The sequence below is a fragment of the Euleptes europaea genome, chromosome 5 (assembly GCF_029931775.1).
Source record: "Euleptes europaea isolate rEulEur1 chromosome 5, rEulEur1.hap1, whole genome shotgun sequence".
Lineage (NCBI taxonomy): Eukaryota > Metazoa > Chordata > Lepidosauria > Squamata > Sphaerodactylidae > Euleptes > Euleptes europaea.
The window spans coordinates 92,664,828-92,688,270 of record NC_079316.1 but is presented as its reverse complement, the minus strand read 5'-3'; the positions used below and the strand labels follow the sequence as shown (position 1 = coordinate 92,688,270).

The following is a 23,443-nucleotide window of genomic DNA, read 5'->3' as shown; positions in this document are numbered from 1 at the left end:
CCAGGTTCCTCATTGTAAAACATTATGCAGAATTTATATGCAATCTAGAGTTGCTGGCATCATTTGGGGTGGGTGGGGGGTGGGAACAGCTAAGTTTAAGAACAATATGTACCTGACACTTGCTCAGAAGTTATGTTCCTGTATGTTTAATGGGACTGGCTTCCTCCCAAGACTGCAGTCACAAGCACAATCACTAGGGGGTAAGTAGTCGCAGCTACTTTACGTTTAGGATTGCACTATACGCATACACGGGAACGCTGATTTATTTTAAAATGTTATTGTGACCTTCCTATGCAGACAATAAATGCATTGCATTTAGAAGCCAGGATATATTTTTCGACTCGAATGCCACAATTTCAAGGATCACATCTCGGTATATATCACTGTCGTTAGAACTGGTGCCAAAAAATTAATTTTTGGGGGGAAAAGGTTATAAGAGAAACTAATAATTTGATTAATATGAGAGTAAAAAGAAATCCTGCATTTTGTTTACTGGGGATTCCCCAAGAAAAAATGGTTAGAAATGATAGGGTCATTTGTCAATAGTTTTGCTGCTGCATGAATTGTAATAGCCACAGTCTGGAAGCAAGTAAATAAACCTTCAATTAGGGACTGGAGAGAAAAATTATGGATATATACGAGGATGGCCAAATTAACAGAATTCCTACACGGAAAAGATATGGAAGAATTTAAAATAACACGGGCAAAGGTCGTCACATATTGGGATAAACGGGCAAAAATGGATTTTACTAAATTAGTTAGTGAGTTATAGAAACAGGTTTTGTATATTCTTTATATTATTGTTAATAATATCTTTAAAACTGTTTAGACACTTCTTCGGAAGTCTGGTGATGGGTCACTTTTTATGGTGGGTGGAGGGGCAAAGGGGTTCTTTGAAATATTGTCGAAGGCAATAGCCCGGATAACCGACAAGAACCAATGGGCTCTTTGAACTTTCTATTTTTTTTTAAATTTAGATTGTATTAATGTAGATTATTGCATTGATACTCTTTTGTATTTTCTTTTGTATTTTCTTTTATTATTATTTTATTGTTTGTTTTATTTTGTTATTAAAAAAAATTATAATAATAAAAAAAGAACTGGTGCCAAAACAAGAAAGCAAACACAAGAGCAAAGCAAACAACCGGGGGGGGGCCGGGGGGGGCAGGCGCCCGTGCTTCCAACAAGTCCCGTTGAGTTCAGCCGAGTTTACTCCCGAGCAAACGTGGCTGGGATCAGGATGCGCGACGTCAACTCAAACGTTCCACCCACGAGGCGGAGAGACCTGCCGCTTCCGGGTTCACCTGTTTCCCCCCCCCCCCACCGCCTCCAGAGCGCCCTCTAGCGACCATCCCTCTCTCAGCGCAACGCGGCCACGGCGAGCCGCGCCGCTTCTCCCACCCGGAGGGGCGGGGTGAGGGTGGTCACGTGCTGGGGGCGTGGAGCGGAGCGACGGCCCCGAAGGTCACATGACAGGGGCGCGGGGAAGGGGCCGCTACTGCTGCTCGGGGAGGGGGGCCGGAATCTGACCGACCATGGTAAGTGAGCGGGGGCCGGCTTCGGCGAGGGGGGAGCGGGGCTGTCCGCGCTGCGTCGGCCTGGCGGTTCTGAGGCCCGAAGACCCGTTGTGGCCCGAGGGACGCCGCCTTCCCACTCCTTTCCTCTCCCCCCCCCCTGAGGCAGGCCAGGCCTTGGGGAAGGGGGGGGCTCTCGAGTGTGCGAGGGAGACTTTCCGTTCCCATGGATACGGTTCTCCGAACGTTAGCCCCACCCCCGCGCCGCTTCCCCCCCCCTCGGGTGAGCGAGGGGCTTCCTCTTCTATTCAGCCCCCGCCGCCGCCTGTCTCGCACGCGCCCACTCAGCCTTCCTTGGTGACGTTGCCGGCTTGTCTCGCGTTGCCCGTTGGAAGGCGGAGAATTTGTGCCTGTGGGGGGGGGGGGGAAGAGTCGAGCTTCCATCAGCGTGGCGCGCCGCGTGAAGGGGGGGGGAGAGCGGGGACCCCCCCTGTGGGCGGGGACATGCTGGTGTCACCTGGTCTGATCGTGGAAGTTCCACAAGAAGTGTTTTCATCAATTGGCCTATTAAGTCATTTATTTCCACAGGGCCTTTTATGAGTCACCACTGATTTCTTCAGATTATGTGAAGATCCTGCCGAAGGGGAGAGTTTGGGTGGGAGTTGAATGAATGAATGAAAAACCTTTAACGGCATAAGTAATATTACAATTGTTACAGAAGGTACATAAAGTATGCAGTCATTCAGATAAAAAACATAGGCCAGTAATTGGTTCTTGTAGGTTATCCGGGCTGTGTAACCGTGGTCTTGGAATTTTCTTTCCTGACGTTTCGCCAGCAACTGTGGCAGGCATCTTCAGAGGAGTAACACTGTCCTTCAGTGTTACTACTCTGAAGATGCCTGCCACAGTTGCTGGCGAAACGTCAGGAAAGAAAATTCCAAGACCACGGTTACACAGCCCGGATAACCTACAAGAACCAATGAACTCTGACCGTGAAAGCCTTCGACAATATATAGGCCAGTAAATTCCAAAAATAGAAATTACAAACTTGGGGCTTTTTGAACTTTCATCCCACCCGCTAGAAAATTGGCAACATCTACAGTAACCTCCGGATCGGAATCATTTAATAAAAATTGACGTTTTGCTTGTGTAGATAGGTGATATTTGGAAAGAAGCCAATTTTTAAACCATTTCCCACGGGGTGTTTCATATAGAGGGCAGACCAACAGAGTATGATCAATTGAGTCCAGGGAATAGGTATCACAGGGACAAGTCCTTTCCTGGATTGGTATTTTTGATACCTTCCATATAGCATCCTTGAAGGAAAGGCATTAACCCTAGCGAGAGAGAAGGCTGGCCTATTAAGTCATTCAGTGTTAAGCTTTGTGAAGTTGTTGCATGCCGGGCCTCCTATGTCTCTCTCACCAAGTCCCTGATGTGAGGGCTTGCCCCCCCCCCCCACTGTTAACATTCTGAGTCCATGTTGAATATATAAAGGAATATACAAAGAGCTGTTGGCCCTTTTAAACTGTGACAACAGAGCCTTCATTTTTGCACTAATGGAGGTGACCAGGTTGTTACTTCTAGAATGTGTGTAGTTCTTAAAGGTAAAGGTCCCCTGTCTTCCTGACCCATGGGGTGACGTCACATCCCGACATTTACTAGGCAGACTTTGTTTTTGCGGGGTGGTTTGCCAGGGCCTTCCCCAGTCATCTTCCCTTTACCCCCAGCAAGCTGGGTACTCATTTCACCGACCTCGGAAGGATGGAAGGCTGAGTCAACCTTGAGCCGGCTACCTGAAACCGACTTCTGTCGGGATCGAACTCAGGTCGTGAGCAGAGCTTTTGACTGCAGTACGGCAGCTTACCACTCTGCGCCACGGGGCTCTTGTGTAGTTCTTACCTTGTGGGAAAAAGTTCAGTATCTTCCAGAACAGCTTGCTTTCAAAATTATTTTTGTTAAATGTTATTGCTTCTTGAGGGTGCCTTTGAGGAACTATACAAAAAAAATGATGACAGGCAGAAGTTCTGCAGATGTTCATTTTCCTGGTGTAGAGTTTGCGTAATATGCTGGACTGTCTTTTAAGATATGTGACTAGATAGCGTTGCTAATAATTTCATGAAATTAACATGCATATATCTTGTTCAGTGGTTCCTTTTTAACAATGGTCATGTAGATAATTTTTTTGCATTGTTTCTAATTTTTGTGATCCTAGTCCTGTTGTGTTGTTTGTTGGATGCATTATGCCATTTGATTGCATTATCTTATATGGTGTAATCTGCATTGAGTCTCAGTGAGAAAAACAGGCTATAAATGGAGGCAATGTATGACTAACAGATAACTGAGAATTCAAAACTGAGGATTAAAAGTCGCTTATCTGTAAAAAGCGTGTGGTCTTTATAAGGTTATAACATGTTGCAAGTATCTGAGGTTTAATAGGATTTCCTCTGACATCATATGCTGTAGAAATCTGTGGTATATTTACTGTCTTTTATAAACATTGTTGACTATCCTTACTATCATTTTTTTTAGAAAAGTAGAGCTTATGAAACTTTAACAGCAGCATGTCCAAGCGGAAGTTCCCGAGATGGAGTGTTTCATAGTGTGCGGATAAATGATGGTGAAAGCTCCATCTGCTAAATTTCTGCTTGTCACATAGGTGCTAACGGTTTCACTAACCCAATTCTTACTAATTGAATTATTGTGAGCATGTAGGTTTAAGCTTATATACTGGCACACTCAGTGTATTTATTTCATTCATATTGTTCCTGCCCTTCCTCCAAGGAGCAGTGTACATTCTTCTCTGCTCTTCCATTTTGCCCTCACAGCAACTCTGAGTTAGGTGAGACAGACTCATGGCAGAGCGGGGGATTGAACCTGGTTCTCCTGGATCCTAGTCAGATGCTCTGATCCTTACACCATGCTGGCTAGTGATATCTGCATTATTATTTAATGGGGTGTTACGAACATATTCAGCTGGTGGTCATTTAGTGTCCAGTAACCATAATGGAGTGTTGTATTCAATTTATTAATACAGTTAATCAGACCAGTAAAAATTATACAGCAATAAACCTCAACATAAACAATATAAAAACGGATTTAAAAGATAGGATATATAAATATAAATTTTTAAAAACACTCTACATAAAAGACTAAGTGAAGAGAGAAGGAGGCCCAATATGCACAAATAACATCATTTCAGCAGAGATTTATGAAGCTTCATAATAACAGCACAATATTTAGCGACCTTGTTTGTGACCTAAGGATTCTCACCGCTTAACAATTCCCTAACCCTATATGCTGAGTTCCGGCCTGGGTATTTTATCAACAATGGAGAGATCATTTCGTCACGAACATTTTCATAGAGGGGACAGAACAGTAGAATGTGTTCCATAGTATCGACCTGCCCACTACCACACAAACAAAGCCTTTGAGATTATCCGGGCTGTGTAACCGTGGTCTTGGTATTTTCTTTCCTGACGTTTCGCCAGCAGCTGTGGCAGGCATCTTCAGAGGAGTAACACTGAAGGACAGTGTCTCTGTCCTTCAGTGTCCAAAGGAGACACTGTCCTTCAGTGTTACTCCTCTGAAGATGCCTGCCACAGCTGCTGGCGAAACGTCAGGAAAGAAAATACCAAGACCACGGTTACACAGCCCGGATAACCTACAAGAGCCAATGAACTCTGACCATGAAAGCCTTCGACAAAATATTTTGAATATTTTGACATAGGGATTTTTTTGTAACGACCCTCTAAAAAAGCTGAGGGTAATGCTGAGCATCTGACAAATGAGAATGCTCTCCTGTATCCGTTTGCTTCAAGGGAAAATAATGGAGTGTTGTATCAAATACATCCATCTGTAAACCACCTCTTAAAGGGCCACTTCATATTTTTTGCTTAAACTGACAAATCCTAGTTCCTTGATGCACATGTCCCTGTCCTACAGGTAATTGAAAACACATAGTTGTCATATGTTCACATTAGGATCAATCCAGCCCTCTTGCATATGAAGTTCTTGCATGCAGAATACCAGTGCTCCGATTTAGAATCACAGTCATTCAGTCGGAAGAGGTCACACAGGCCACACAGGATCAGCCTAGAGCATCCCTGACAAGTTGTTTGTCCAGCTGCTGCTTGAAGACTGCCAGTGAGGGGAATTCCTCCCTAGGAAGCTGATTCCACTGTTGAACAACTCTTACTGTAAAAAAAAGTTCCCCTTAATGTCCAGCTGGTACCTTTCCACCCATAATTTATACCCATTACTGCTATTCCTATCCTCTGCTTCCAACAGGAACAGCTTCTTGCCTTACTCTAAGTGACAGCCTTTCAAATACTTAAAGAGAGCAATAATGTCTCCCCTCAACCTCCTCTTTTCTAGACTGAACATTCACAAGTCCCATTCCTCCTCACTTCTCATGCATGCTTGCCATGTGTACTTCAGGTCCCCTGTATCCAGTGCACATGCAGCCCCACAACAGGGCAAATAACACCTCTTGGGACTGCTTCATGTCAGGAAGTGTCACAGCGATGCTGAAGCCCTTCCCCCCACGGTCTAGCATCCTTGGGAAGTTTATTTCTTGCTGGTGATGTGGGCCACTGAGATAATCAGAGTCTGTGACCCAACTCTTGCCAGATGCTTCATCTAATTTGAGCATTAGACCTTATGATGAACTGTACTTTTATTAAGCCTCAGTCAGCAGTGATGTATGTTGGTTGGTTCTGAACCAGGACTTCCATCAACAGTTTGAAGCTGGTTTGTTAATTACAGCTTGTACAACAGGGCTCGATAAATTCCAGGCACCATATGCCTAGAAATTTCATTGCGGGACCTAGTATTTTGAGCAAAGATTTTGTTATAATTCTCTGGACAGACAAGAGGGTCGGATCCAACCACTCTCCACTGGTGCAAAAGAGAGGAAAGGATCCCTTTGTTTGGGATCATGGGACCTGCATGGACAACAGCTGTGTGATGTAGAGGCCATAATAAGGAGAGGAATTGTCTGGGTGGAAAAGGTGACTGGATCCGACCCAAAGCTTATTTATCATTTTGCATCAGAATGTTTTGTAGTATGACAAAGGAAATGTGCATGAAGTCTTGTTGCTTCTTTATTTGTAAACTTAGGTTTACACCATTCAGTGGTGGTTGGTTGAATCCATTTCTTAACCAGTTGCTTCATGTTGTGGCTCCACTATTCCATTAAATTTAGTTTTTTAAAGAAAATAATGGAATTATGAGAAATTGGAGAGAAGTTGGGCTGGGGCTAGAGGCTAGTTTTTTTGTTGTGGTGATGACAACCTGGGTTACCACTATATTTGTTTATATGTTTATATATTACACTTTTATCATAGCTTTAAAGATATTACAAGGAACTGTGAAGAGGTTAGGATGAGGTTCGGTGGCAGCAATTGTTTGAAAATTATATCCAGCCCACCAGTTAAGATTTACTTCTCCAGCCCTGCTCTCTGTGCCTCTGCCTTCAGAGGTGAGGCAGATGGCAACTAGAGACAGGGCATTTTCTGTGGTGGCACCTTGCCCCTTGGAATTCCTTTCCCTTGAGACTCTCCTGCCACCTACTTTCTTTTGGGGTCCAGGCTAAAACCCATACTTTTACCCGGGCTTTAATTAGGGATTTATCTTGCCAATGGTCTGCTCTGCTTTATGAATAGTTTTTGTTCTACTTATGTCCATTGGCTTGAGTTTTATACTGTGTTTTTTAATTGTAAGCCTCCTCGAGCAGAACTTTGAAGAACCAACATAAAATACTCTAAATAAACAATAAATATCTGAAGAAGTGAGCTGTGACTCATGGAAGCTCATACCCTGCCAGAAATTTTGAATGATTTTAAGTTGCTACTGGACTCTTGCTCTTTTCTACTGCTACCGCTAGCGATCGTGATCCAACCGAATAAATAATAAAATATGGTTGTTAAAAGACAAAACCTTGAAGGCTGAAAAATTGGGCTGGCTTCTAATTTTTGGGCTGGCTTGTGGAGCCAGAGAAAAATTGTTGTATTAAATGTGGCTTGTGATATCTAATTCACAATCTGTAGTTTGTTGAGTAGACCATCTGTGACTGGTCTCTGGCTGCACTGGGATATGGGGAGGTTGTCCTGCTGAGGGGTGGCAAGAAGCAGAAAAAAGGGGTTACTTTGTTCATCTAACCAGAGTTTGTTGCAGTTTATGATACCTGAATGCAGCCATGGTGAAATAATTTTGTATTTACATATTTTTATAAGGCTGATGTGAAATAGCTTGTAGCTGTTTTCTCCGCTAGGAAAGCTTATGGTCTCTGTGGGAAATAAGACTCAACAAAGAATGTGTACGTTAGGGTCAAAGGTATTGCAAGTGAATTCTTTTTAGGATTTAAAAGCTTTTTTTAAAAAATAAAGCATTGTTTTATGGGAGATCAAAGGTGTTCATAAAATGTAGGGTTTAGCACTTCTTAAAGTCCTGCCATTCTGCAAGAAGTGGTAGTTTATTTATCTTTTAAAGGCAGCTTATTTTTTAGAATGCCTTTGAAGTCTGGACTTCCTTTTTGTGTATTGTTTAGGTAGCTTAGTTTTTGCTATCACAGTAAGCATATATTTTTTTAAAGGCTTACAATAATAGTTAAAACTCGGGCAAAATGACATCCAAATTTTTTTGATACTCTAAGACAGGATGCAGGTGCTGTGTCTCCATCGGTTCCTCTTTTCCATTCTCCTTCCATTCTTGTTTTGGGGTAAAATTAAGTGTTCTGCTGGCTGCCGTAGGTGGAAGACTTTTAAACAAATGGATTGGTGAAGGAATGCACCTTCACAGTATTTGTACAGCACCTGTTTTGATATCACTGAAATCTTGACAATTTTGATATCATCATATAGCCTAGCATTTTACTGAGCCCTGCATCACTATTTTTAACTGCTGTAAAAGAAGTCAGCAGCTAGAAGTTCCTGGGTCAGATTGTTCTATTTTCCCTGTAAGGGAAACCAATCTCATTGTCATTGATGCTGCTTAGTCATATTCTTTTCCCTGAAGGAAAAGAGGTATAAGTGGGCAGCATCTGTACCAGTGAGACTTGGCAATAGACTCTTAGGGGGATAAGGCATAAAGTCTTCTCTGAAGTCCCCCATTGTACTGTCGAGTGGCTCTCAGATGATGCTAATTGCTGACCAGAGTGTATATCATCTGTGTATCTTGTATAATTTCCCACACACCATATTGCTTCCAACTCTTGGGCTGCATCGACAGAGGTATAGTGTCCAAATCAGGTGAAGTGATGGCATCTCTTTACTCTGCTCTGGTTAGACCTCACCTAGAGGTTTTGGGCACCACAATTTAAGAAAGAGTGGACAAACTGGAACGTGTCCAGAGGAAGGCAACAAAGATGGTGAGGGGTCTGGAGATCAAGTCCTATGAGGAAAGGTTGAAGGAGCTGGGTGTTTTTAGCCTGAAGAGAAGACTGAGAGGGGACATGATAACCATCTTCATGTACTTGAAGAGCTGTCATATAGAGGATGGTGCCGAGTTGTTTTCTGTTGCCCTTCCAACTCTGATTCTGTGATTCTATGCTTTTGCATTGATGAAGGAATTTCTTTAAATTTAAATTGTTCTAACCTGGATAGCCCAGACTAGCCCGATCTTGTCAGATTTCAGAAGTTAAGCAGGGGTGGTCTGGTTAGTATTTAGATCAGAGACCACCAGGGACATCCATCCTATGGCGTCACCATAAGTTGGCTGTGACTTGATGGCAAAAAAATATAATTTTTTACGACACCTTATGGATACAATATTGTAAAAAGTTGTTCAGTTTTCTAAATTAATGTGCTTTTTATTACAGAGTTTTCTTGGAGGATTGTTTGGTCCCATTTGTGAAATTGATGTTGTTCTTAATGACGCAGAATCACGAAAAACCGCTGAAATCAAAACAGAAGATGGTAAAATTGAAAAGCATTATCTCTTCTATGATGGAGAATCAGTTTCAGGAAAGGTGAATTCCCATTTTTTTCTGTTTAAAAATCTTTATTTGAAAGAACATGCAGATAGAAACAGTCACTAATCAGTCCACTACTGTATCTTGGATTAACTACTCCAGTTAATTTTATTTTGCTGTCAAAGTAGGAATTAAGCTAGAATGTGTGTTCTAAATCTGGATATTTGAGAGTGAGCTAAACTGATTTATGGATGGCTGTCATCAGGAGTGAAAAACTGACATCTTCTGGTTCTTTCTTCCAAGAACTATTTGTTTGTTTAAAATATTTCTGCCTCCCACTTCTCCAAAATCTTGCTCCTGGTGGCAAACATAAGATAAAAACCATAAATAGAAATATAAAATAAATTCAGACAGTTTAAAAGAGTTAAAAAGTACTTGGCAGTAAAATTATCTGCAATAGGACCATCTCATTTGTAAAACAATCTAACCAGCAGCATAAAATAATTAACACCAGAAGGCAGGCTATGAAACATCAGATGGGGAGCACTGTTAAAATATCAAAGGCTGGGGGGTAGAAGTTCTTATCTGAAATCCTGGCTGAAGAGAAATGGTTTCATCCGTTGCCCAGAAGCCAATAAAGTCAGTGCCAATCACATTTTAAGGGGAGGGCATTCTATACTTGGAACATCACCAGTGGAGGAAGGCCTATTTCTAGACACTAGAGCACGGCTTGCTTTTTGCATAGCCGTTAGCTGCAGTGAGGAGGGGAAAGAGGAATGTTTCTCTCTCCGTCTTCCTTTTTTTGCCAGTTGTCCTTCTGTTGAAGCAAGAGGCATCCCCAGCATAGAGCAAGATAGGAGCAGTTATACCCAGCTCTCCCTCTTTACTCTAGTCTCATGCCCATGGACATTTTTGAAGGTGTCATGGGTGGTGTTGGTCTTGGGGGAAGGTCTGTATCAGCAAGTGCCTTCTGCTGGTACTTTGTTGGCTTCAGCTCTCAGTAATGATACCAAACTAATCATCTGTCCCATTAAATTGTATCCAGATCGTCACTGTAGAGCTAAAACAGTATTTGGTGAACACCGGGATGCTCTTACTAAAAAGTGTCACTGGGATCTGAGTTGACATTTGGGAAAAAGAACAAACCACAGAACAACTTAACGTTGCCAGAAAGCTCAAGTGATTTGTGTTTAAGCCATGCTTAGAGTGTGCTATTTCCACAGCTAGTAGGTGAAGTCTGTTTAAATTTACTGTCAAAATTGCAGACAAACAGTTGGAAAAGTTTCTGGGCAGTCTAGCTCATATAGTAGGTTTCAGATGTACACAAGGAACACTTAACGTGGCCTGGTGCTGCCTCATTTTCTTCTCTGTCAGGAAGTATTCCGTAAATGGGATATGTGTGGGTGGGGCACCTGATGCATAGAAAAGAACAGGGTGGCCTCTGTGTGTACACTGGATGTCCTGGATCAGAATATCTGTATTCTTCTATCCCACTGTTCTTCAAAGCCCCTTTGGAAAGCTACACAGATGTGGGAAAAATTGGCGTATTTGCCTCACGCATATGCTCCGAAACATTTTTTGCTTCTTGCCTGCCTGCTTGCTTTCTCCTTAATAACTCCTGTGTCCTCTGTGTCACATAGCTGCTTCATCACATTCTCTTCCCACATTCCGACTTCCGTATGACTTTTTTAGCCTTGCAAAGGATTGCATAAGGAGTAATGGAAGAGAGTGCTGGTGACATCCAACAGAAACTTCTCAGAACTGGAACCAACAATCTAGTCTAGCTGTTGGATGAGCAAACGCTGTAGTCCTTGTTTAGTCTTGGTTCAGAAAATGTGTGTATGCCTGCGCTAAATGGGAGGGAAACTTTAATCAGTGTCTTGCTTTTTGCAGGTGAACATAGTCTTTAAGCAACATGGAAAGAGGCTAGAGCACCAAGGAATAAGAATTGAATTTGTAGGACAAATTGGTGAGTTTTAGAATGGCTGTCGTGCTTGAATGGTTGCACAGTTCCGTAAACCAGGGTTGTGATCGTTCATCACCTGGGCTAGTCAACAGGGCATTGGAGTCTGCTTTGAAGTAAATAGTGCTTGGGATGGGGGCACTTCTGTCATTTTGCCTTACTTTTAAACAAGTGCTGTTTGCACTTATTTTAGTGAATATAGCCCAGAACATTATGTACATCTTTACATTAAGAACATGATCTAGGGTACGGGGTGGTTCTTTTAGTTCATCCCAAAAACGAAGGTGCAGTAAGTAAAAGTGATACCACTAATTGAAATAGCTTCTCAGTACTTTGCTTTTCTTCCTTTTTCAAGCTTATAAAGCTTGTGTATATAATGTTTATCTGCAGAAGTCAGACAAAAATATCTCTATTCCTAGTTGATAACATTATGGGAAATAAAATTATATGTATTTTACCTGTACTAAACCTTTGTATTTTTAAAGCTACTGCATAAAGACCTCTTCTATTAGTCAAGCTTGCTGTGTCAGCAGCCTGGTGGTTGTGGAGCTAAATAATGAATAAAACTGTTGTATTATTGACTTAAATGAAGAACCAACCAAAATAGCTCCAACTATTAAGCATGCTTTCAGGTTCCATGGAATTCTTCCTCAGGAATGTAGAAGTTGGGTGGAGGAGAGAGTTGTTGTTGGGCATGATGCAGAATCTTCTTTTAGCAGATTGCAGTCTTCAGATGTAGCAAACAATGGCGCTGTATATAGCTCCCTGAGTAGAATTACATTCTAGAACCATTGAGTTCACTGAATTTAGAAGCATGTAATGCTGTTAGTGTGTAAGAAATATCCAGGATTGCTGGGATGAAGAAGCAATGGCTGACCATACTTTGAAAAAATATAAACTCTAATTGCTCTGAAGCAGTAATGAGAATGCACAGTCCCTAGTAAGGTAGAGAACACAAATGAAGCAAAATGTAGATTATGTGTCCTGTAAACAGTATTGACTCTCAACTGAATGTGCCAAGCTTGCTAATATAAAGACTGGCTATATTTTTTTTACATGTGCTTTGTCAAGGCAGAGAGCAGAAGTATTCTGATTACTGAAGTACGGCTCCATAGCTTTCTTCCCTCCCCCTGTCTGATGAAGAGTTCTGGGGAATGTCAAAGCTTACTCTCTAAGCTGTGATAGTTGTGTTAGTCTTAATAAAAGTTGTTGTGCTACTAGGACATTTGTATTGATGCTCAAGGTATAAATATTTCTCCCAGCTTTGTATAATCTCATGCAACAACTTAGATTTCAAGCCATTTAAAGAGCATTGTGTGCTCTAAGAAGAAATGTGGTGTTCTTTTTCTGTCTTTTTTAGAACTTTTCAATGACAAGAGCAATACTCATGAGTTTGTAAACCTTGTGAAAGAGCTGGCCTTACCTGGTGAATTAACACAAAGCAGAAGTTATGACTTTGAATTTATGCAAGTTGAGAAGCCATACGAATCCTACATTGGTGCCAATGTCAGATTGAGGTATGGGCTCTAAAGAACAGTTTTTTCTCTCTAGCTACATTTACCATAGTCTTTCTCTGTAGTGCATTATTGGTAGGGATACAGTAAAAAAATTATTCAAATAAACATTTTTTGCTTGGATTTGTAAGAATTTTTTTCTGGCTTTCAGAAGTTTAGTATAACACCTTGTTAATCAAAATGCCGCAGAGCTGTAGCATAGTGCAGCTTGTGTTTCATAGGCAGAGCGAGCAAACTATGAGTCTTATTCTGTACCAAGAAACGTAAAGCATGTTAGAATAAATTCTGCATATCAGATTCTTGTTTCACTTCATTTATCTTACATAATCCACGTTGGTTATATTGCTGTGTTTGGACAAAGCAAATGCGGCAGCTGAATTTTATGATACAGTCATCTAGTAATTGGTTAAGTTAATAGAGAACATCTTCTCAGAGAGCAAATTCTGTGTATGTGTTTATATACATATATAGCATTCCGTGTATATAATTTCTACCAATGTCCCTCTCTTTTTAAAGGTATTTCCTTAAAGTGACAATAGTAAGAAGATTGTCAGACTTGATAAAAGAGTATGACCTTATTGTACACCAGCTTGCAACATATCCAGATGTTAACAATTCTATTAAAATGGAAGTCGGCATTGAAGATTGTCTGCATATAGAATTCGAATACAACAAATCCAAGTATGTATGACTCTGAATTAGCCCAAGGCATGATCTTGCACAACATAACACGGGTAGATATTCTTACTGAAAAGGAGAGAGCCCATAGCAGTCAGTACCAGTTGATTGCTAAAGACTTGCCCTCCTGGTTTTCCAGTGTAGAGGCCTTCTACCTTTTTAACAGCTTTATTTGTGATGCTTGTTCAGTCTCCTGCTTGTTCAGAATTGGTGTCCTACTGCTGTGGGTACGTTTGCATCAGCTGGCTTGTCTGATGGTGTGATAATGTGGATCCTTTCTTATTAGTGGCATATTTTTAGACCACTTGCAAAGTACACTTCTTTAGTGCTGGCATTCTTTCTTAGGCTTATTTGAAAATGGGTTTCATGTGGCTCCTAGAAACATACTAATCAACTGAAAAATCAAAATTGTTTGTAGCTGTGAGCATCCAGTGGAAGGCAATTTGTACAGTATTTTCCAGTAAAATAAACCATTTCAGTAGAGAGCAGTATTTCATGGGGTGGGGGGGCAATAACAATACAAATATGTTCCATGCATTTCTGTAAACTAGTTACAATGGTCATACAAATTATATATTTCTACAAGCCTCCTTCTTTTATCTCCTTAAGGTATCACTTAAAGGATGTGATTGTTGGAAAAATTTACTTCCTCTTAGTAAGAATAAAAATTCAGCATATGGAATTGCAGTTGATCAAAAAGGAGATCACTGGAATTGGTAAGAGGAGCAAGACCTGGGAAAATGTCAATTTTGAGGAATAATTTGACGTAGAAACATTCTGAGTTTAGCTTTGGTAATAGATTTAATTTTTAATTTGCCACAGAATCTTGTGACATGGGCATGTAAAGTTTAGCTACAGCTTTATAACTGCAATGCGTTGTCTGAAGTTATAATAATATAGTTTGTCAGCAATTTGTTCAGGTAGTGACCAGTACTCATTATTATTATTTGCAGATAATTAATTTCCTTTAAAATGGCTTGTAAATCAGTGCCAGAAGTATGCAACTGTAAAATTACATGGGTAGACGATTAGACATTTTGAGGGTACAGGAAGAGGCAGAAGAACTTTCTGTACCGTCTACATTTTAGAACATAGCAAAATCTCAGAGCTACCGTATCATGGGGTGCCTCAGCAATGATTTGTGAAAGTAGTAAATAAAAGGTTCCATAGTTGTATGGAAGATAGGTAGGTGCCCTTGTATGCTTTGGGAAAACAAAGTTACCCGCCACATTTTTTCGCCCTTTTACTGCTTTTACTGGCCATGAGGCATGCAAACATTTTGTTCAATGCTTACTACCAAGAGGGTTGTATACTGGTTTTCTGATTATTTGTGTAATTAAGAACTCTCACAAATGACAACACTTTCCTGTAGAAGCTGCATTGTTGCTGCAGCTGCCAGTGGAGCAAGGCAACAACGGGGCTTCCGGATAGCAAGCTTCTGTGTGGTGGCCGTTCCCCCATATTCCCTGGGGGGCTTTTTCAAGGATATTTTAAACCAAGTATTGACCATGTTACATCATTAAATCAGTCTATTGATGTGTCGACTTCCAGTTAAAACAAACAAAAAACCCTCAGAGTGCTCCCTAGTGGTAAGGGGGGAAGAATGGCTGTATGTGGGTGGGACCACAAAAATATGGAATTTCCTGCCCACATGGCAGCCATTCAGGCTTTTCTGTGGTATTAACCAAAACTTTGCAGCAAAGCAGGTTTCAGAAATATTGGGGGGAAGCTGGGAAAAACCGGGAACATGCACAAATGCACACAGTGCTGTGGGAAAGCGGGAAGAACCTGCTTCCTGACAGCATTGAGCCCAGGACAAATAATCCATATGGGAAATATAAAAATAAGTAGAAGTGTTCTTGCCAAGATAAAACTGCTATGGCCCTCTGGTTTGCAGAAGTCAGTAGCTAAATTAAACTATAGATGTTCAAATTACTTGGACATAAACAGCTTGCTTCCTGTTTAACCAGGACCCAGTACCACAACAGAGACAGAGACCATCGCAAAGTATGAAATTATGGATGGTGCACCAGTCAAAGGTAAGTTGGTGCCTGTCATTGTTGGCGGGAAGGGCTTCTGTGCTGAAATGTAGGCTGTCTTTGGTTCTTGTAGGTTATCCGGGCTGTGTGAGACCGTGGTCTTGGTATTTTCTTTCCTGACATTTCGCCAGCAGCTGTGGCAGGCATCTTCAGAGGAGTAACATTGAAGGACAGTGTCTCTCAGTGTCAAGTGTGTAGGAAGAGTAATATATAGCCAGAAAAGGGGGGGGGTTTGAGCTGAATCATTGTCCTGCAAAAAGTATCAAAGGTAATGTGTTAATCATTGTCCTGTAAGTATCAAGATAATGTGCTAATGAGGGTGTGGTATGTTAATATGGAACCATTGTATCCTGAAGTGATCTGTTAATGTGTGAAATCCAAAGCTAATCTGCATGGCTATTGTGGACTGTAGTCTTTGTTAGTCTGGAGGTTTTCAGGACAGGAAGCCAAGCCTTATTCATTCTTAAACTCTCTTCTTTTCTGTTAAAGTTGTGCTGATGTTTATGAATTTCAATGGCTTCTCTGTGCAATCTGACAAAATAGTTGGTAGAATTGTCCAGTCTTTCAGTGTCTTGGAATAAGACCCTGTGTCCTGTTTGTGTCAGTCCATGTTCAGCCACTGCTGATTTCTCAGGTTGGCCAAGTCTGCAGTATCTTTCATGTTCTTTTATCCTTGTTTGTATGCTCCTCTGAAGATGACTGCCACAGCTGCTGGAGAAACGTCAGGAAAGAAAATACCAAGACCACGGTCACACAGCCCGGATAACCTACAAGAGCCAATGAACTCTGACAGTGAAAGCCTTTGACAATATTTAGGCTGTCTTTAATTTAATTTTTTTATGATAATCAAAAACATCCCGTTCTGAAAGCTGGAACTGGTACAAATAGCAAACCAAAATTCTAAACAATGCTGTTGGTCTCTTAAATGAATTAGGCTCCCTAGTTTAGGAGTTCAGTCTCCTTTCTCTTCATTCCTTTTCATCATGTTGGTGATCTGTTCTTCCTATTGTGCTCATTACACTATTAAAGGGTGATCTTAAGATTCAAGTAAGGTAGCAGGGAAAATGGGGTCAAAGGCATGAGTCTTCATAATGTTGGAATGCTGTGTGCTAGTCTTCACACATGGAAATGGCAGCACTCTCCAGACTGTTCTGAAGATCATACAAGTCACTTGCATTTGACTGTTCTAGCAGTCATTCCTTTTCTGGTGACTTCCTACTTGTATCATAAACTCCAGTAGGGAGTAAGGTCAGGTGCTGGAAGGTAAGGTCAGGCGCTGGAAGCCATGTTTGGAATACTATATCAATGTGTCTCTTCATAATACTTCTTGGCTAACTACCTGCAATTCCCAATTTCATGTATCGTATGAGAGGAAGGCTATTTAGCAAGAATGTTTATTATCAAGCATCTGTTTACTACTTGAGGGCTGAGAAGTGCTGCTGCAAGTATTGCAGAGTAATTTAATCATTTAAAAATGTCTTTCCAGGTGTATAGCATCCATAAAATAAGTTCCTTTGGGATCCATTCTGACTTTGGTTTCTTTAGACTACTTTGATTCATAGGGTCGCCATGAGTCGGAAGTGACTTGACAGCACTTAACACACACACAGACTATTTAGGTAACAATCATGGTAATGTACTGTTTTTCCCCATGAAACGAATAGTGACCCAAAGTTGTTTATTCTAGTGAATTTCTGATTAAATGTAAAACTTATTAAGTAATACTTCAAAGCTTATTAAGTAATACTGCACAAAACTTGGTCGACTAGTGTTTAGAGTTCAAAGGATGGTTAATCCCACACCTTTGCATTCTAACTGGTACCCTTTTTTAGCAAGTAAAATTAACAGGAATTTCAACTGAGTTGACTGTGTCCCATGGATGCATGCAGAAGAGCTATCCCAGAGACACCCATGCACTGCCATGCATGTAATTTTAAAACCTTCCAGTCTCCCTAAGTTGTCACAAACTCTGATGAGAGTGGGTTGAAGAGAAACGCCCTTCCTTTTCCTTTCCCCTAATTGCTCTTACGCCAAGAATACACAGTGCTTTTAAAACCTTGGAGTATTTAAAGATTTCTTTGAAGAAGCCTTTGAAAAGGAACTGCAAGACCTCTAGGAGTGCCTGCCGATCACCCAGCAGCACACCATGTAGCTGAAATGCCTCAGAGTTATTGAATACCTCAAAACTGCTATATCGTTAAACCTCTCAATTCGTTAAAACTTTCAGTCAGCTACAAATAACCATGATTTATTCTCTTTAAGGTGAATCTATTCCCATAAGACTCTTCTTGGCAGGATATGATCCAACTCCTACAATGAGGGATGTGAACAAAAAGTTTTCAGTAAGATACTTCTTGAATCTAGTGCTAGTAGATGAAGAGGACAGACGGTACTTCAAGCAACAGGTATAATGCTGAGCAAATGAGTGTTTCAATGTGGTGGATTTCTTAGGAGCTGCCTTTCTCTTAAACAATATTCAAGTTGACTTAAAGTGCTATTCTGTGCAGAGTTTCGGCCGTCTAAGCCCATTGATTCCAAAAGGCTTAAACTGGAATAACTGCATAGGTAGGATTGTATTGAAAACAACCAATAAAATCATAAAACACTAAACAGTAAAATACAGTCCACTAAACCAGCAATAAAATTTGTTTAGAAATTGTTTAAAGAGAAGTAGGAGGTTGTAATTAGGAGCTTGACACTAAAAATATGAGTAATGGATCTTATTTCTTAATATGTTACCTTTGAACTGATAAGAAGGGGAGGCAAGAGGGAGCAAATCAGCTGTATGACCAATGAAAAGACCCATCTATAACTTGATTTGGAGCACTAGAAATCTTTTCTTGCTTGTATCTGATCCAGTATACTAATTAAAGCGACCCCTTTGCATTTCTCAGAACGCTCCGGAGCAAGTCAGGATGCACAGACTTGAATCTTATGATTTACTTTGAAAAATATCAGAGTATGTAACTCTCTTCTGGCTTTTAGACAGTTTTATACAAGAGCCATCTGTAAGTGGAGAGAAAGCTTTTGAGTACCAAGTAGTGTGCTGGATCCAAACTCGTATCCCAGTGGCAGAGGGGGGCGAGCCTTTTTGCTGATTTCCCCCATTCCACTGCAGGCCTCCTTGTTGTACTCTGTGTGCTTTCTTGAGGGAACCCAACCCTGAGAGCAGCATTTTGGGGGATGCAGTGGGCTGTAGTGGGAAAGGGGAGGTTGGAAAGATCCTCATGGTCCTCTGGATATGCTTGTTGGATGGTTTATGCTGAAGAATAATTTTTATTGCTGTTTTCAAATATGATTTTGCTACTGCTTAGTTACTGTGGTTTTAATATTAGGTTGCAAGCAATCTTTTGCATATGGAAAAGGTTGGAGAAATGAATACATTTTATCCAACTTAGAATTTTGATTCAGTTGTTACCATAGCTGCTTCTTTCTGCAGCTGGTTACTATAAAGCTTCTAAAATATGTATTTTCTTCCATCTTTTAATAAGGAGATAATTCTTTGGAGAAAAGCTCCCGAGAAACTGAGGAAACAACGAACCAACTTTCACCAGCGATTTGAAAGTCCAGAACCTCAAGCAACTGCAGAGCAGCCAGAAATGTGAATTGGGTCTCGGGGATAAAAGAACTTTTGGCAGATTAGCAGGTTAAATGGTGGTAACAGCCTGTAGGGAAGAAGGCCAAAATTCTCATTACAACAGTCTTCCTTCATCTTACAGTGCTGCATTTCCCACACTACTAAAACATTCTTCAAGTAAACATTCAAATGTGTACATACATTTAAAATAAGAGCTTTCTCAAACACTGGAACTTTCTTAAGCTATTTTATACTGCACATTTTATTTTTGTCTGGTGTGATGCACTCAGATATGCATAAAGCTTAAAAGAAATCTAGTTATTTGTTTCCATGCATGTAGGCTGGTGCATTTAATTTTTGCTTTATCATTGATGGTAGACTAAAGCATTTCTTCTTCCTATACCACATTTCATATCATACATCTTCAGTGTCTTTTACTTGTATCCTTGGAAATCAATAAAAGTACGATGGCCTAAAATGTCAATTTTGGGATTTATAATGGGCATTTGTCCTAAAACGACTCTTTTGCTCTCCTCCCTCCCCAGGAAGTATTTAATGTGTACAAAACACTACGTATTTGCTGGGGTAATTTTGAGACCATACTGTGTTTAGACTTCCCATTTTTCTGAGTAACCTGGTAGGCAAACTTCTTCCTGATCTCAATTTTGTATGAGGGGATTCTGCTCTTCTGATTCGTTTCTTAGTACTTCCATCCCAATAATCCTGTTGTCTGGCTCCAAAGTCCCTGAGAAGGCTTATTAGCTTACAGGATAAATGTAGATGTATAATTTCACATGGAGGGTAAGAAGTGTGAATGTATTAGTATAGCTTTTAGTGATTAAAGTATTGAATTCCAGGTCACATGCATAAAACTCTGCTGTGCTTGCACTTAAACCCTCACAGATTCGTCTTATTTTCCTTTAATCAGCTCCAACTGAGTGAAAGCTGTGTGTATGTGTGTTTCCCTGCACATTTTCATCTCCACCCTACTGTAATGAAAGCTAATTGGGCCTTACAGAAACATATAGTTTTACCAACTGTATTCCAAGCACACATTAAAAGTCTGTGAAATGAAACATCAGATCATTTAACACTGAGTGACTGTGCCACATTTGGACAAATCTCAGTAGCCTTTGAGTGTTTCCACATGGGTAGTTTTTTGCCCAAGGCTTGATGCTGTTGGTAAGCAGAGTTTTTCCCGGCTTCCCCAAGGCATCGTGGTGCATTTGTGCACTTCCTGGGTTTCCTCTAGTCTTTCCCAAATCATCTTTGCCACAGTTTTGGGAAAGATTGCAGCAAGCCTGGGTGGCTGTTGTACGGGTGGGAAACGTTTGGACTTTCCAGGCCTGCACACAATGCAGCCGTTTTCCCTGCAGCAGCTATTTCCTCTCACTTTCACCAGGGATTTTTTCTTTTCTTAAAAATTGGCAATTGAATAGCATTATCAATATACGATTATACCAATATATTAATCATGTTCCCTGAATTAACAGCTTTCTTTTTAAAAAAGTGTCTACCCCCTTTCATTGCAGTCATATAAGGAAAAGGGCATATTTTCAAGGAAAGGGACTAGAGAAGCTGGTAATTCAAAGAATCTGATACATAAATAGGAAATCTGCTGTGTAGAAACCCTGTTGCTTCTTGTGCTGTATTAGTAGCCACGGCAGCAAGGACAAGCCTGTCCTTGTGTGGAAACACCTTCCTCTCTCCCTCTACAGTTAAGGATGCTGTTTTCATAACACTTTGTATGTGTCAGGCACCACATGGGACCTGCTGAATGGAAGCCTTCTCACGTTTGTAGTTCACTTGGCCTATATACCAAGAATGTTTCTAAACTTCAGTGCAAGTATTATTGGTTACCTTACTTTATGAGTAAGCAAAATTACTAAATCTATACTTCTGTAAGAACTGTTTTATTACTATGGCACTTTGATAAAAGCAATCAGATACTGCTGGCTAGGATGCTTCTGTTAATACGGCTGCCTGTGACTGAGAGAACTTAACTCCCTCATGTAAGTGCCTGATCAGAATTTCAGAAAAAAAGCCAAATATTTTCATGGACACTTGCATGTTGCAATCTGGAAACTATTCTAAGACATTTTGAAAACTGATTGTATTTAACCAGCCTCAACTTGTGCAACTGTGTATAATAGTCATAATGAACTGCTATTTGAATTATTAAAAATAGCTGTATTCTCACTAAAACTTCTGAATTGTCTTTACTTACATATTGTGCCAAAAATGCATCTATTAGTTCTATTTAATCTTTTATTCTGTTACTAGAGGCCTTGAAGTCATGCTTGGGAGAGAGGTTAAGAGTGTTGCACTAGTATCTGGGAGACCCAGGTTTGAATTCCCACTCATGCCCTGGAAGCCTGCTGGGTGACCTTGGGTCACACTTTCTCAGCCTATCCTCCCTCACAGTGTTGTTGTGAGGTTCAAACGGAGGAGAATAATGTAAGCCACTTTGGTCCCTGCTGGGGAGAAAGGTGGGGTATAAATGAGTTAAATAAATAAAGCAAAATAAATGGGTATAATTTAGGGAACAATCCTAAGCAGGTCCACTCAGAAGCAAGGATATAAATTCAATAAATATATTGCCCTTTGTTTAACTGCTTGTTCTCACAAGTAGATTTGGTGCAGTACACGCACACAGGTTAGTAGAAACCTTGAGAAAAAAATTCTTGAGGTATCTTCATATCTAGATACACTAGCCCCTATCTAGTGTACGTTCATTAATCCCCCCGCCACCATTTTAAAATGGTTTTTCCCATTCACTTTCCAATGCAGACATTCCTTTGTGCATATCAGCTCACTCTGGTGACTTTCCTGTCAAAGCACATATACTCTGGACTGAAGTATCAAACTATTTACAATGTCAACACTTGTAAACATCTGGCAAATACATTAGATGGGGGAATACTGTAAATAAGTTTGCTATACCTGATCTGCTATCACTTAGTCTCAAATCTAGACTGACTTAAAGCTGAGGGTGCTGCATGCTAAAGGTTCTATTTAAACAAAGTTTTGTTCAACTTTTTATGCAGTTTCTGAAGGGAAAGGTTTTTTCTTAGGTTTTGCATATGAAATTCAAAACTTTAAGAAACTGTCATCTTTTAAGTAAGTCCTGAGTATGCGGTGTTGTCTAGATGAGAAAAAGACTTACTGAACCAACATTACCCCAACACCTTGCAGGTATTCAGTGAGTAAGCCACAAGATCTTGGCCAGTGGTGGACCACAATTAATCTTAACCCCACTCCCCTTTGGCATAAACTGTGGCGTCAGAACGTAACGAAAACAAACGAGCCATGGGAAAATAAGGGACTCGTGTAAGCGCTGCATACTGTTGTGACAAACCGGGGGTTCGGAGGGGAGAGAGACCCAAAGACCATTGTTTCAAGAAACAGTTATTTATTTGGAGCAGCTGCAACCCAGAGGCCCTAATGGGCAGAAATCTCTGAGTCCCGATTGTACTGAGGGAGAGATATTTATCCAAATTCAAGATATGACAACCCATCAATACATTCAGGGTAAAGCTGATAGCACTACAGACATAGAGGCGGCAGTAAAGTAACAGTTTCACTCAGTTCTTGTTATGGTTTACTGTAACCCTCCGTGACTCTTGCCCCAGTTACTTAGCCCACAGAGATACCCTGCCCAGCCACAAGCTATTCCCTTGCTGTCCTAATACATTTACAGAAAGGAAAAGAGATGATTACAAATTGCTAAATCAGTGGATCTTCCATAGTCAGGGGAAGTCTACCTTGCCGTCTCAATACGTTCCCACTTTACCACGAGGGCTCCGACTACTCACGTGCAATGCTAGGAAGCCGGCGGTCTCGGGCCTTGCTGGATACCAACCACACATGTGAGTGGCTGGCCTGCTCGATGCCTGAGGAGAGCGAGTGGTGGTACTGAAGGTCGTCGCAGCTTGGGCTGAGAGTGGTGGCGGGGAGGCAGGGGGGAGGCACTGCTGTTCCTCGGGTTCCCTTCAGTCCGGCTCAGCCTCCCCAACGGCCTGCGTCGCTTGGAGCGTTTCTCTCTCGCTCACTCAGGCACTCGAGTAGCCGCCCTCTGGGGGCCTGCCGCGCCGGGCGCTGACGCAAAAACGGCGCGCCGGAGGGCTGTGAGCATTCCGTGCCGATGTCCGTGGGTCGCTGCGCGCGGCTCGTGTCTCGGCTCCGCTATGGCGGCGCCGCCGTCGTCCTCCGGAGCCGGCAGAGCGGCCCGAGCCGGGCAGCCGCG

General features: G+C 41.3%; 1 protein-coding gene across 1 annotated transcript; it reads left to right on the top strand.

The window, feature by feature from the left end:
- The first annotated feature begins 1,453 nt into the window (after positions 1–1,453).
- Positions 1,454–19,695, top strand: VPS26A (VPS26 retromer complex component A). Its single transcript, XM_056849321.1, is given in 10 exon segments — positions 1,454–1,538; positions 9,334–9,483; positions 11,320–11,395; positions 12,750–12,906; positions 13,420–13,584; positions 14,191–14,297; positions 15,552–15,620; positions 17,883–18,025; positions 19,112–19,150; positions 19,152–19,695. Coding segments are annotated over 10 exon segments (1,029 nt in total). The 5' UTR covers positions 1,454–1,535; the 3' UTR covers positions 19,272–19,695.
- Positions 19,696–23,443: the final 3,748 nt, after the last annotated feature.